Source organism: Castor canadensis, chromosome 1 (genome assembly GCF_047511655.1).
Source record: "Castor canadensis chromosome 1, mCasCan1.hap1v2, whole genome shotgun sequence".
NCBI classification, from domain to species: domain Eukaryota; kingdom Metazoa; phylum Chordata; class Mammalia; order Rodentia; family Castoridae; genus Castor; species Castor canadensis.
Window position 1 is genome coordinate 151012360 of NC_133386.1, and position 14623 is coordinate 151026982.

Here is a 14623-nt window from a genome sequence, read left to right on the forward strand (position 1 = left end):
AACCTAGGTTATATAGTGAGATCTTAGATGGATGGACAGATAGATAGATAGATAGATAGATAGACAGACAGATGACAGATAAAAGTTCAGGCCAGAGATACAGCTCAATGGTAGAGTGCTTTCTAGCACTGCATAAAAGGAAAGGAAGGAAGGAAAGAAAGAAGAAAAGAAAGCTCAAGTCTAGAGTCTTCCAACCAACCAGAGACCTCTCAGTCTACCCCCAAACACCCTTGTGCCAGAGTTCCTGAATAACGCTCCCCACTCTGAAGGAGCCCAGTATTCTGTCTTACCTTCCCACCAGGTGGCAATGGTACCTAGGAGTTGCAAGCACTTTAGCCAGGGTCTCTGCAACTCTGGCTGTTAAGATTATTTCATCTAGCGCCATGAGGAAGGGTCCATTTGGAGCTTATGAAGTTTATTTTTCTCTCTGTTTCATCTTATCTCCAGTGTTTGCAAAAAAGACACACATTTCTATTCTACCTCCAAAGGCTAAGAGATAAGCAACAGGTTGCTGGCTTTGTTGGAGAGGCCCTGCCTAATAGTCCCCTTGACACCAAACCAGTAGACTATCTCCAGGCCAGCTCGCCAAGCTGGTGAAACCACAAAGAACAGGTTGTGTTGGGAAGAAACAGTGGTTGCTTAGAGACAGAAAGGACATCCTGGTTTTATTGGTACCACAGAGTATCAAACCCCTAGAACCTGTAGAAACAAAAAGAATAGGAAAATAAGATGGCATAGAAATGACATCTGAGCTATCAAGATGTCTTTGGCCCAGTCCATCCTCCACCTCCCTCAATAGCTGCATTTCTTTGACCACAAAAGTTGCCCTTGACAGTAACATCTATACATGTGCCCCATCCTCTGTCCCCGACCAATTGATCATGAGTGAGCGCCTGACCCAAATGGAACAAGTCAGATTCCCTCTCCCAAGAGTTTAGATTTGGGATTCAAAGATGCTAGTTGTCAGAATGGTGGAGTGACTCAAGTGATAGAGCATCTGCCTAGCTAGCAGAAGGCCATAAGTTCAAATGCCAGTACAGCCAGAGGGGGGAAAAAAAAAAGATGCTAGTCATTTCTGTTGGTCCCTTAAATCAAAGATATGATTTTGTAGCAGTGGGATAGCCATCTTCTAAATAGAGAAGCCCAAAGCCCCTCTGCTGAGGGAGGAGAAGAATGAACTGACCCACAGAGAGAGACCAGACACACCAGGACTGGAGTGACCTTGACTCCCAAGGACATCCTTGTCCAGGCATGTTAACAGGATCTGCCCTTGAATTCTGCAATACCCAATTATCCTTATAATAATTCCTCCCCCTCCTTTTTTTTTTTATTAAGCTAACATGAGTAGGTTTTTGTTACTTGTGACTAAGAACATTGGCTACAACTAAAACACTGGAAGGTTTACTGGCCAAGATCAGAACATGAAGGAGCTTAGGCAAGGTTTGTAAGGTAAACTTACCTACCTGGGCATTAGAGTTAAACTGCACCTGGTGTGGACCCTCATCTTCCACAAACCCTGGAGGGTTTGTTGTTGATTTCTTAGACAAGTTTGACAGATAGATAGATAGATAGATAGATAGATAGATAGATAGATTCATATATATTCATTCATTCTCAGAGTAAACCTTCAAACCATATTAAAAAACAGAGTAAATACAGGAGTGTCATCATCCTTACCTAATCATAACTAAGGATGTCCAGGATAGGCCAATGCCATATTTTATGCAATCTGAGACACCAACAATTTTAAGTCGTACCCAATTTCAGTGATAATGTAAGGTGAAATGGGATACAGTAGTATATTTTGCATCTTTCCAAATTTTTTTTTGGCATCTCACATGCCTGTACTTTTTGATGTGGCCACTCATAGAATCATTGCTGGACTCCAGGCACATTAGAATGAGTTTTGCAACTACCTTCTTGACCACCTCTCTTAGAGCATTTTCCTGTCCAGTAAAAGATTTTGTCCTATCCACCACTATATGACCAGAGCTAGGCCTGGTGCATAGTAGAAACACAATAAAGGCTTGACTGAAGACCAGTCTTCTTAGTTCTTCTACAGGAAAAACCACATGATCTTCAATAGTATTTACTCTTTCCCCATTTTGATTACTTCCTACTTTTTATACCTTTATAAATAATGCTGGAGTGAACATTCTAGCTCCATTGTGTCTATACAACCAAAATAGTTACCAGAATGTTCCCTGTTACAGGTGCTAATCTAGGTACTCTGTAAGTGTTAACTTTTTAAATATTTACATCAGCAATCTGAAGCCAGCTCTATTATCACCATCCCCACTTTCTAGACCACAAAACTAAAAAATAGAATTTAAATGACTTGCAGTGGCAGGGAATAAATTAACAAGAAAGTAATACTGCTCCAAAGGCCAGGTTCATATCCTGTGCTCATTGTTTTGATGGATACATTGAATTGTTATTTCAGAAGGAAAGAACACTTTCACACCAAAAATGCTGCATCAATTTAATTTACCCTAGCAGTGTTTGAGAGTGCCTGCTTCCCAATACTCTTGCCAATAATGGATATTGTTAGTTCTCAAATCATTTTAAAGCATCAGTAAAAATAATATTTCATTGTGCAATTTGCATCTCCTGCTTAACAGAGACATTGAAATTCTTCCCATTCATCATTGGCTATTTGGAATTTTCCTAAGAATTATCTGGTCATTTTCTTTGCCCGGTTTTATTTCTACCTGGTTCCCTGTCTTTTGATTATTGATTTCCAGGAACTCTGCACATTTTATAAATGGGACAAAATGTTTTACATAGACTTTAGTATATTTTGCCATTCAAAACCTTTAAGAATTTAATATAATCAAATTCAGCAATTTCTTTCTACATACGGTTTCTGAGTTTTGTGTCCTTTCCCACCCACCAAGATAAAATATTCCAATTTTTTCTTCTAAGGTTTCATTTTTATGTTTAACTCTATATTGTATCTGGAATCTATTTAGGCTGTAGCTTGGGCTCTAACTTTCCAATGGAAACCCAGGGTCCTCATTGCTTTGATGGACTATGCTCATCCCAGATTAAATTTCCATCAATACAAGTATCTAGTGTTTCTAGATTCCCATCAGGCTTCCTTATCCTAACCATCTATTCCTGTGCCACATGTACTTAAAGCACTGGGGGCAGTCAGCACAAAATTAATGTCAGTTATCTCCCTCATCTCTTCCTAACCTTCCTACATTCTTTGCCTTTCCACAGTTCAACTTACAGACCCATGCCTATGTCATTTTTTACCTTTTAGAATCCCACACCCTGAATTCTGGGGTATACATCTGACTACCCTCATGTCTAATGAAATGAGATAATGAGTTCACTTGACTAAATCACTTCCATAGCTTTATGGCTACCTGTAATATAACTTCCCCTCAATCCTATTAAACCAACTGCTCTTCCTTACTGATCAGACTTAAGAAGCAGAGTTCAATTTCTTCATGTTGCTTCTTAACATTCCTGGAGATGAAATCATTCACAAAGCTGCTTGTCAATCATTCTGCTGTCTGCAGAGACCTGGAGTTTTGGGGAAGGATCAGGGAGAAAACTCCCCATCATAGCTATATGGCCATTTGTGCCCTGTTGGTTGGGTCAGGATGGCATCATTCAGTGTCTTCCATGGCCATATGGTCTGCCATTTCTCATGAGCCTGTATCCCCTTTGATTAAAGTAACTTTTCTGTCACCATATTCCAGTCCAGTTCCATGCTCCACTGTGCCAGTGACACTATGAGCTCCTTCTCAATTCAAATCACAACCTCATTTTTTCTTCAAGTTGCCCACTCTCTGCATGTTGATGTTTTAGTATTTGGGGCCAAAAAACTATCCATCCCCTGTCCCAACTGTTTGTCCATATGACACATGAGCTTAAGAGTATGTCATTTGCAGCAACATGGATGAAACTGGAGGACGTTCTACTAAGTGAAATAAGTCAGGCACAGAAAGACAAATGAGGTCTGTTCTAACTTATAGGTGGGAGTTAAAAAGTTGATTTCTTGGAATTAGATAGAACAAAGGTTACCATAGCCTGGGAAAGATATGAGGAGAGAGGGATGGAGAGAGGATGGTTCATTGACCCAACAGGGTGCAGCTGAATGGGAGGAATAGCTTCTCGTGTTCTAGGTAGCACAGTAGAATAGGTATTGTTGACAACTGAATATTTCAAAATAGTGAGTAGACAGCCATGAAGAAAAAATGAAATCTTATCATTTGCAGGTAAATGGATGGAACTGGAGAACATCATTCTGAGCGAGGTCAGCCAGGCTCAGAAGACCAAAACTCATATGTTCTCCCTCATATGCGGACTTTAGATCTAGGGCAAATGCAGCAATGTGGCTGGACTTGGATCACAAGAAAAGGGGAAAGCACAGACGGGAGATATAGGAATAGGTAGAAAACCCAAAACATGAAAGTGTTTGATGTCCCCACTCCAGAGGAACTAATACAGAAACCTTAAAATGACAGAAGTTATCATGAGCAGGGTATCAGGAACCAATGTAAAGATCAGTTAGAGATGAATCAACATGGGTCGTAACACATGGGTACATGAAAGCAATAGTAGGAATCTTCCTGCACAGCTATCCTTAACTCAGCTAGCAAAAACACTTTGTCTTTCTTATTATGCTTATGTCTTTTCTTCAACAAAATCAGTGATAAGGGCAGAATGGGACCTGCCTGAAACTGAGGGGGGAGGGGGGTATTGGTGGGGGAGGGGCACAGAGTGGAGAAATGACCCAAACAATGTATGCACATGTGAATAAATGAACAAAAAAAATAAATAAAAAAATAGTGAGTAGAGAAGATTTTAAATGTTCCCAATACAAAAAATCATAAATGTTTGTGAATACACCAATTGATGATGATGATGGTGACATACCCATCTTACAGGGTCGTTGTGAGACTAAATGAATTAATGACTGCAAAGTTCTTAGAACACTGCCTGACACACAGTGCAGTGCTTGAAGTGTTTGTTAACATAATTTAAACAATCCAAGTTTTGTCTCATTTTCATTAACCTCCCCTTGTCATTCTTTCTGTTCCCCAACAAGAACTGCTTTGTTCGTGTTTCTCCCTCCTTAAATTTTCATGTGAAAATATTCTTTAATTATCTAGACTCACAGCATATGTTTTTCCCCATCCTTCAAAAAGCCATATGAATTTCAATGACATTGATAGTCTCATAGAAATAATAGTAGTGGAGGTGATTATATTACTAATAAAGGAATTTACAAACCCTCTAAAAAGAAAACTCCTAAACTATCCTGTATGATACAAATGATTTGTCTGAGCACAAAGACAAATCACATTCATGGGTAAGAATACTCAATAGCTTAAGGATGTTAATTACCCCCGAATTAATGTATAAAATTAATGTTTTTCCGAATTAGACAAGGTGATTCCCAGGAAAAAATTTTAAAATAAAAGAAAGATAGAAGAAACTAAGCTTGTTAGATTTTTAAAACTTTTCATTAAAGTAAGCCTCCATGGTCTTGTATAAGTAAAGCACCATAGTCTTGTGCATGGATTCACAGACTGACCAGTGGAACAGGATAAAAAAGAAGTCTCTCATTTATGATAAAAGTGATGTCTCAAATCAGTGAGGACCTATTTAAATGGTTGTGTCAGGGCAACTGGGTAGCTACCTTTATAGAACATACATCATCAATTCTTGTTACCAGCAGTAGTTCTCACACACAGAATTTAGTAAATACTGAAACATTGCTGCTAGAGCAGGGCACACATGAGCCTCTGGTCATGACATTTTCATCAACCAATTGATACTTAACCATGTTTTATGTATGTTTCTGTTCAAAGACACCATATTTAACATATATTGTTGATTCATTAACACTGAACTCTTGAACAACAGCACTGTAAGTCATGCTTGCACAAAGCTTATGTAATCTGTTTATCTGTATGACGTATCATAACCCTCCTATGGTCAGGAACACTAGACAGCACTTTAGCACTATCCTTAGGTACCAACAACATTAAAATTGAAAAAAAATATGGTATTAAGTAGACTGCAAAAAAAGACACTTGTTAGTTGTAATGGACCTAAAATAAGAGGGCAGAGCAGAGCCTTATTCAACTCCAGCTGGGCACATGCACATTAGGCAACTCAAGTACCTTAGCCTTCCTGTGCATCCAAAAATGATTACAAAAATGCCACAGTATGGATGATGAAGGGCAGGAAAAGATGGTAGATTAGAAGTGTCCCCAGTTTTGACTCTGTAAGAAAAGTCATGTAACAAAGGAGAGGCTGTATTTTGAAGAGAGGAAGAGCATCAGGAAGCACAAAAGATGTGGCAAGATAGTTGAAAACTATGGAGAAACAGAAAGGTGAAACAAAAGCAAAACAGTCCCAAACACCATCCCCTGCTCACTGAGCGGGGGCGGGGGGTGGGGGAGGAGGGGAAAAGATGCAATCGTAGGTAAACCAGATGGCCCTAGGACAAACTGGTAATTCTAGCTGCAAGATAGGCCTGTAGTCCCCGCTAGCTTTAAATTCAGTGTAGGATATGGTAAGACTGTGACTGTACTGCTGTGAAAGGCTAGCCTCTGTGAAAGACATTCTGTCACTGCCCTTATCTTGGACAGCTATAGAAAGACACCATCTTGAGAGGGGACCTATTGAGACCGAGATATTCTGGGGGCTGAAAGCAAGGAACATGTGTCTAGTAGAATTTGGTCATGAGAGGACAGGGAGAGGGTCCAATGTGGTCCTGCTAAGAAGGCTGAAAATCGGGGAGCCCTGGCAGTAGAGGTCACAGTGGTTGCAGGCCCTACTCCCCGCAGTGAGGAGCAAGTCCCATCACCTAAGGGTCATGGCAGAAACAAAGCTCCCAGGTCATGACTGGTATAGTACTCAGCCTTCAGGTCATGCCTCCTGGCTTTATGCATTGGCTGTCAGGTGGGTCTGAAGGCCTTAAGCCTAGCCCTCCCACCCATCACATTATCTATCACAGATAGATCTCAATGAAGTAATAGTGGGTGACTTTAATACCCCACTCTCATCAGAGACAAAAAAATCAACACAAAAACATCAAAATTAAATGACAGGTCAAATGGACTTAACAGACAACTACAGAATACACACAATTGCCACAGAACACACATTCTTCTCAGCAGCCCATGGAATTTTTTCCAAAATAAATCATATTTTACAACAAGAAGCAAGTCTTAACAAATACAAGAAAACTGAAATAACACCCTATATTTTATCAGGTCTCGGAATAAAACTAAAAATTAACAACAAGACAAACTACAGAAAATACTCAAACACATAGAGACTGAATGATTCACATTTGAATGGTCAGTGGATTATTGAAATAAGAGGGAAATCAAAAAATTGCTAAAATCAAATAAAAATGAAAACACAACATATTAGAACCTTTGGCACACAACAAAGGCAGTGGCAACAGAAAAGCTTATAGAAATGAATGCCTACATTAAAAAATCAGAGAGATCTTGAATAACTAACAACATACCTAAGCTCTAAGAAAAACGAGAACAAGTCAAACCTAGAAGTAGTAGACAGAAAGAAATAAAGATCAGCGTAGAAATTAACAAAATGTAGATTAAAGAATAACACAAAGAATCAATGAAACAAAGAGGTGTTCTTTAAAAGATAATTAATCTTGACAAACCCTTAGCCAAACTAAACAAAAGAAAGAAGGAAAAAACCCACATTAATAAAATTAAAGAGGAGAAAGGAGATTCCCAATAAATACAAATGAAATTCAGAGGATCATTAGGGAATACTTCAAAAACCTATATTGTAATAAACTGGAAAATCTAGAAGACATAAATAAATTTCTAGATACATATGGCCTACCAAAATTGACCCAAGAGGATATACACCACCTAACAGATCTGTAACAAGCTATGAGATTAAAGCAGCAATAGTCTCCCAACAAAGAAAATCCCAGAATCAGACAGATTCACTATTGAATTCTACTGGTCCTTTAAAGACCTAACACCAGTGCTCCTCAAACTATTCCATAAAATAGAAAGGAAAAGAATACTACCATCCTATGAAGCCAGTAGTATCCTGATCCCAAAACCAGGTAAGACAAAACAAAAAAAGAAAATTATAGACAATTCCCTGATGAACACAAACACAAAAAGTCTCAATAAAATCCTTGCAAACCAAATTCAACAACACATTAAAAAGATCATACAACATGATCTAGTTTGTTTCATTCCAGGGATGCAATGAAATATACATAAATCAATAAACATAATAGAGCACCTAAATAGAATAAAAACAAAAAAAAAATCATACAATATGAATAGATGCAGGAAAAGCCTTTAACAAAATACAACATCCCTTCATGATAAAATCCCTGAAGAAACTGGGAATAGAAAGAATGTACCTTAACATAATAAAGGCTATATATGACAAATCTATATCAAACACTGTCCTAAATGGGAAAAAACTAAAACATTTCCTCAAAAATCAGGAATGAGACAGGAGTATTTATTCTTCCTACTCTTATTCAGCATAGTGCTTGGATTCTTAGCCAGAGTAATAAGGTAAGAGAAAGAAATAAAAGGAATTCAAATAGGAAAGGAAGAAGTCAAACTGTCCCCATATGCAGATGATATGATCCTATGCTTAAAAGACCCTATTTTACACACACACACACATACACACACACACACACACCCTCTTAGGACTGATACTTTCAGCAAAGTTATAGGATACAAAATCAACATATGAAAATCAGTAGCTTTTCTATATACTAATAACAGGCTAAGAATGAAATCACAAAAACAATCCAACTTATAATAGTTTTAAAAATTAAATACCTAGGAATAAACCTAAGGAGATGAAAGACCTCTATAATAAAAATCATAATACTTTAGAGAAAGAAATTGAAGAAGACTCTAGAAGATGGAAAGAGCACCCATGTTCATGGGTAGGCAGAATGTTGTGAAAATGGCTACAGTACCAAAAGCAATCTACAAATTTAATGCAATCTCCACCTTTTAAAATCTCAATGTCATTTTTCACAGAAATAGAAAAATTAATCCTAAAATTCATATGGAATCACAAAAGACCCTGACTATCCTAAATAATCCTGACCAAAAAAAGTAACATTAGAGGTTTCACAATGCTAATTTCAAATTATACTACAGAGCCATAGTAACAAAAACAGCATGTCACTGACACAAAAACAGACACAGACCAATGAAACAGAATAGAAGACCCAGAAATAAAAACATACACCTACAACCATCTGTTTTTTTGACAAAGGTACCAAAAACATACATTGAAGAAAAGATAGCTTCTTCAACAAATGGTGTTGGGAAACTGGATATCCACATGTAGAAGACTGAAAACAGATCCCTATGTCTTACCCTGTACAAAAATCAATTCAGAATGTTTCAAAAACTCAATGTAAGACCTGAAAATTTGAAACTACTAGAGGGAAAACACTTGAGGATATAGACAGAGGCAATTACTTTCTGAATAGGACTCCAATAGCTCCGGAAAGAACAGGAAGAACTGACAAATGGGATTACCAAATGAAAAAGCTTCTGCACAGCAAAGGAAAGTTAGAGTAAAGAGATGGCATACAGAATGGGAGAAAATCTTTGTCAGCTATTCATCTGACAAAGGATTAATATCCATATTGTATAAAGAGCTACAAAAATTAAGCACCAAAAGAACAAATATCCAATTAATACATGAGCAGATGAATTAAACAGTTCTCAAAAGAAGAAATACAAATGGCCAATAAACACACAAAGAAATGTTCAGCATCCTTCACCATAAAGGAAATGCAAATCAAAACCACACTGAGATTCCATCTCATCCCAGTCAGAATGGTTATAACCAAGAGAACAAACAACAAATGCTGGTGAGGGTGTGGGGGGAAGGGAGCCCTTATAACACTGTTGGTGAGAATGTAAATTAGTGCAGCCACTATGGAAATCAGTATGGAGGATCCTCAAAAAACTAAAAATAGATCTAGCTGTACCATTCCTAGGCACATATCCAACAGAATGTAAGTCAGAATACAATAGAGATAGCTGCACAGTAGTCAAATTATGTAATCAGCCCAGATGCCCATCAACAAATGAATGGATAAAGAAAATGTGGTACATATATAAAATGGAAGGTTTTCCAGCCATAAAAAAGAATGAAATTATGTCATTTTCAGGAAAATGGATAGAAATAGAGATCATCATATCAAGAAAAATAAGCCAGACCGAGACAGACAAATGCCAAACATTCTTTCTAATATATGGAATCTGTATTTTTTTACAAAACAGAATTACATGAGCATAAAATGTGGACTGTTTGGTTAAGGGAACCAGTTGGAGGGGGGTGAAAGGAGAGGGTGATAGGGAGCTGATTATGATTGAAGTACTTTACATGCATGTAAACCATTAAAATTTGTTTAAAATGGAGAGGACAAAAAAGAAGGAGCAACAGAAGGGGTGAATTTAATTAAAGTACATTATAGGCCTGGGGCTGGTGAAGTGGTTCAAGTGGTAGAGCAACTGCCTAGCAAGAGTGAGGCCCTGAGTTCAAGTCTGCATACCACAAAAAAAAAACCCTCACATTATATGCCCATGTGGAAATATCACAATGAAACCCATTTTTCATTTTTACAATTAGTATATACTAATAAAAAATAAAGAACTTTTAAATAAGTTCCATAAGTATGAATCTGGGGAAATGAATTATATTTTAGCAAATAGGTAAATCCGTAAATATAGAATGTGTGAATAACAAGGACAGAACATAGTTAAATTCATACTTCACTTGGCATATTAGGATAGATTCCAAAGGATCAGGTCTAGAAATATTAAATAAAATGATCATAAAATAGTGGAGATTTTTTTATGACCTTAGAATGAGGAAAACTTTTAATTATAACAGAATCTAAAAGCCACCAATGAAGGTAGTTAAATTTGACTGCAGTATAAAACAAAAAAAATGTTTAAAAACTTACTCAAGGCAAAACAGAACTAGTATAACCAAATTTAACTTATCAAAAGAACAAAGATAAATGACCAATTAGGAAAATATTGTGAATCATGAAAATAGAGGAGTAATATCTCTAGAATATAAAATGTTCTAGACATAGGCAAGAAAAAGACTAACAACCCCAATACAAAAACTGAAAAAGATATGAAAAACGCAGAGAAAACACATACGTAAGCAGCTCATAAAACATGAGACGATGCTCACCTTAAGAGTAAGGTAAGCTTAAGCTACCCTTAGGCACTATTTCTCATGTGTTAGACTGGCAAAAATTCAAAAGATTTTGGAGTAGTGCAATAATGCAGTTGTGAGGAAACCCGTCCTTTCATGTATTTCTATCAGGAGTTTTAACTTGTACAATCTCTGTCAAGGACAGATTGGCAATAATTATCAGAATTCAAATGGCCATAAGAGTGACCCAGAGACAAATGAATGAGGTTACTTAGGAGGAGATTGTAGGACTCAGAATTGAGCCTTGAAACATTCCAAGATTTGGAGATTCAAGAGTATGTGGAGTCAAAATTAGGATGTTGAGAACCAGAGAACTGAGGAAAACCCTCCGATACAAGAACATTGCTGTGACTGTGACTCCTTCCTCAAGTATGTGACTATCAGAAATTTGGTGCATCTGAGGATTCCTGGATGTGCAGAGCTGCTCTGTCTGCTCTGTCTGCGTGGATTGTCTCCTTGGGTCTTGGATGCATCATTGTGGACCCTGAGGTTACCAAGTGTGCCCGCTCCAAAACACAGAGGCAGCCTACTCCTCCCCTCCTGTGCAGAGTGCAGGGACATACTCCATATTAGGAACGCATTAATCTTCAACTAGGGACACCTACTACAATGTCCAAAAGGCTCAGCCTCCAGTTGGGGCACAATGTCACTGAAGATGCCTGTTGTGAGACACACAGGAAAACAGCACAGCTATTCTGTGATGATGACCAAATCACACTTTGCAGCAAGTGTCACCAGTTCCAGGAGCACAAGCGTCACATGGTATATGGAATACAGGAGGCTGCTGAGAAATACAGAAAGTTATTTCAGGAAATATTGAACACATTGAAGGTGAAACTTGAAGTAGCTAAAAGCATATTGGCTGATGGGCAAGAAAGAATGATGATGATTCAGGAAGAAGAGCAGAATTTTAAAGAGATGATTGAGTCTGAATATAGGTTAAGGTTCTGGTTGTTGACTGAAGAGAATGAGCTGAACTTTCTGAGACTGAATGGATGCAGATTTGACATGAACTTGAGAGAAGCGAGTCGGAATCAACTGATAAGATTTGACACAGAGCTAGAGGAGAAGTCCCAGGAAATGTTACAGAGACTGGACTGTGCGGTAAGAGAGAATGTGAATAAACTGAAGGAGAATGAAGTCAGAGTTTCTGAACAGCTCTGTCATCTCCAAAGGATCACCATGGAGCTTGAGAAGAAGTGCAGGGAGCCTGCCTTGGCATTGCTCCAGAATGCAAGACATAATTTAGAAAGAAGTGAGTCACTACTGCTTCAGTGCCTGGAACCTGCTCCTACCACAGACCTGAGTTCGTGTCAAATAAAAGGAATGAGCAGAATGCTAGCAGTGCTCCAAAGAAATATAACTTTGGATCCTGAAACAGCTCATCCCTACCTGCTCTTATCCAAGAACCTGAACAGTGTAAGATTTGCAAATACCCAACAGAATGTGCCCGGCAACCCAAACAGATCTGACTTTAGTGCCACTGTGCTGGGTGTGGAAAGCTTCACCTCAGGGAAGCACTATTGGGAGATAAAAGTGGAAAAGGCCACCAAATGGCAGTTGGGCATATATAACTCTGCAGACAGAAAGAGCAACCAGATGGAAGCTTCTGGAAATAAACTGTTACTCATGAGATCCATGATGGGGACTGATTACACCTTCTGGGTCTTTCCCCCTTTAAAAAAGGTCTGTGTGAGAAAGCAAATGCACAAAGTTGGAGTTTTCCTAGATTATGAATATGGGCTGATATCATTCTACAATGTCACAGATAGATCTGTCATTTATAATTTCTCTAATCTCACCTTCCAAGGAGCCGTTAGACCTATATTTTCTCTTTGCATTCCAAATGGAGACCTGAATTCAGATTCTCTCGCTATCTGCCCCCCTCATTTTCCTTCCTGAAATGTTATTGTTAGCTCTCCGTCTTCCTTTGTGTGAAATCCAAGATCACAAGAGACCAGAAAATTAAGACCCTGTGAAAGAATTTATATAAAGTAATTTGATATTATGCCCAAGATCCTTTGCATAAATGTAGCTTTCAATACCAGTTTAATAGAAGAGGTTGCATTATGAATGATAATATAACTGAAAAACTTAAACTTAATTAGAACAACAAATGCATACACATCATAAGACTGAGATATTAGACAAGAATATAGACTGATTTCCTTAGAACAAGAATAAGTACTCTGGACACACTTTGGAAAAACAGTGACAGTATTAAGTATAATCAAGAATAAAAGCCAGAATGATTTGAGTCTATCTCCTAGTGCATATTGAATGGAAACTGATCTTGTTAAAGACATTGAGGCATCCTATTGCTGACAGTGGATATCAGGACTTCCTAACACTTATCATTCCATATAGAGAATAATTTAATTTCCCTGCCTATTTTATTGGGGTAACAAGAAGGTATTACAGAAAATGTGAATATTTTAAAATTATTTTTCAAGTATTCTTTCAACTTTTCTTTTTGACAAGGAAAATTAAATTCCTTAAAAGAAGCCTAGCCTGAAAGTTCAATGCTTCAAAATACATAAGTGATATTGTAATGATTTCTTGTATCTGTTCTCTTTATTTGGAGTTCCACTGAAAGGTATTGTGTTAGCCATTGAAAAAACTACATCTTTGCTCAGGAGGGATTATGTAATGCTGAGAAGAAAAAATACTGTAGACAAGCTTTTATGTCAACTATTTACCATACTTTATCTCCCTTATTATTTTTAACATATTATATGTACTATGGGGGCAGGGGAGGAGAAATGAACCAAGCCTTGTATGCACATATGAATAATAAAAGAAAAAAAATATTAAAAAAAAAAAAAAAAAAAGAGTGACCCAGAAATTCACTCTTAAGGATTTATTCTACTTTTAAGCAAACATAAAGTGACCAGTGGGCAGGGTTACTCATTACAATACTGTTATCAGTAAGCAAAGATTACAATGTCTATCAGTAAAGGAAGGATTAAATAAACTATGGTTATTCATACAAGGGAAGACTGCAATTGTAAAAACATATGCAAAACAGCTATGGATTAGCATGAAAAGACCACCAAGATATATAGTCAAGTGATAAAGCAAGATGCAAAAACAAAACAAAACAGTATTATCCTCTGTGTATAAACAGGAAAAGAAAAAAGTTTCTGTGTGTACTTGCTTGCCTATGCATAAAAGTTCAATGAAAGGATTGAGAAGCTAATAACAGTGGTTGGCTACTGTGGGAACTGAGCAAATACAGAAATGAGGTGGAGAGGAAATTGCTTTAGAATTCCTGATAGTTGACCCTTGGGAATATATTCCATTTTCAAATAATTAAATAGAAAATTTTATTTTAAAATGGAAACTGGATAGATTTGATTATAAGATAAAAGTA

At 37.4% G+C, this 14623-nt stretch overlaps 1 protein-coding gene across 1 annotated transcript; it reads left to right on the forward strand.

Moving 5' to 3' along the window:
• Positions 1-11859: 11859 nt before the first annotated feature.
• On the forward strand, positions 11860-13152 carry LOC109680159 (probable E3 ubiquitin-protein ligase TRIML2). Its single transcript, XM_074042006.1, has one exon. The coding sequence runs from the start codon at positions 11860-11862 to the stop codon at positions 13150-13152; it is 1293 nt and encodes a 430-aa protein (XP_073898107.1).
• Positions 13153-14623: the final 1471 nt, after the last annotated feature.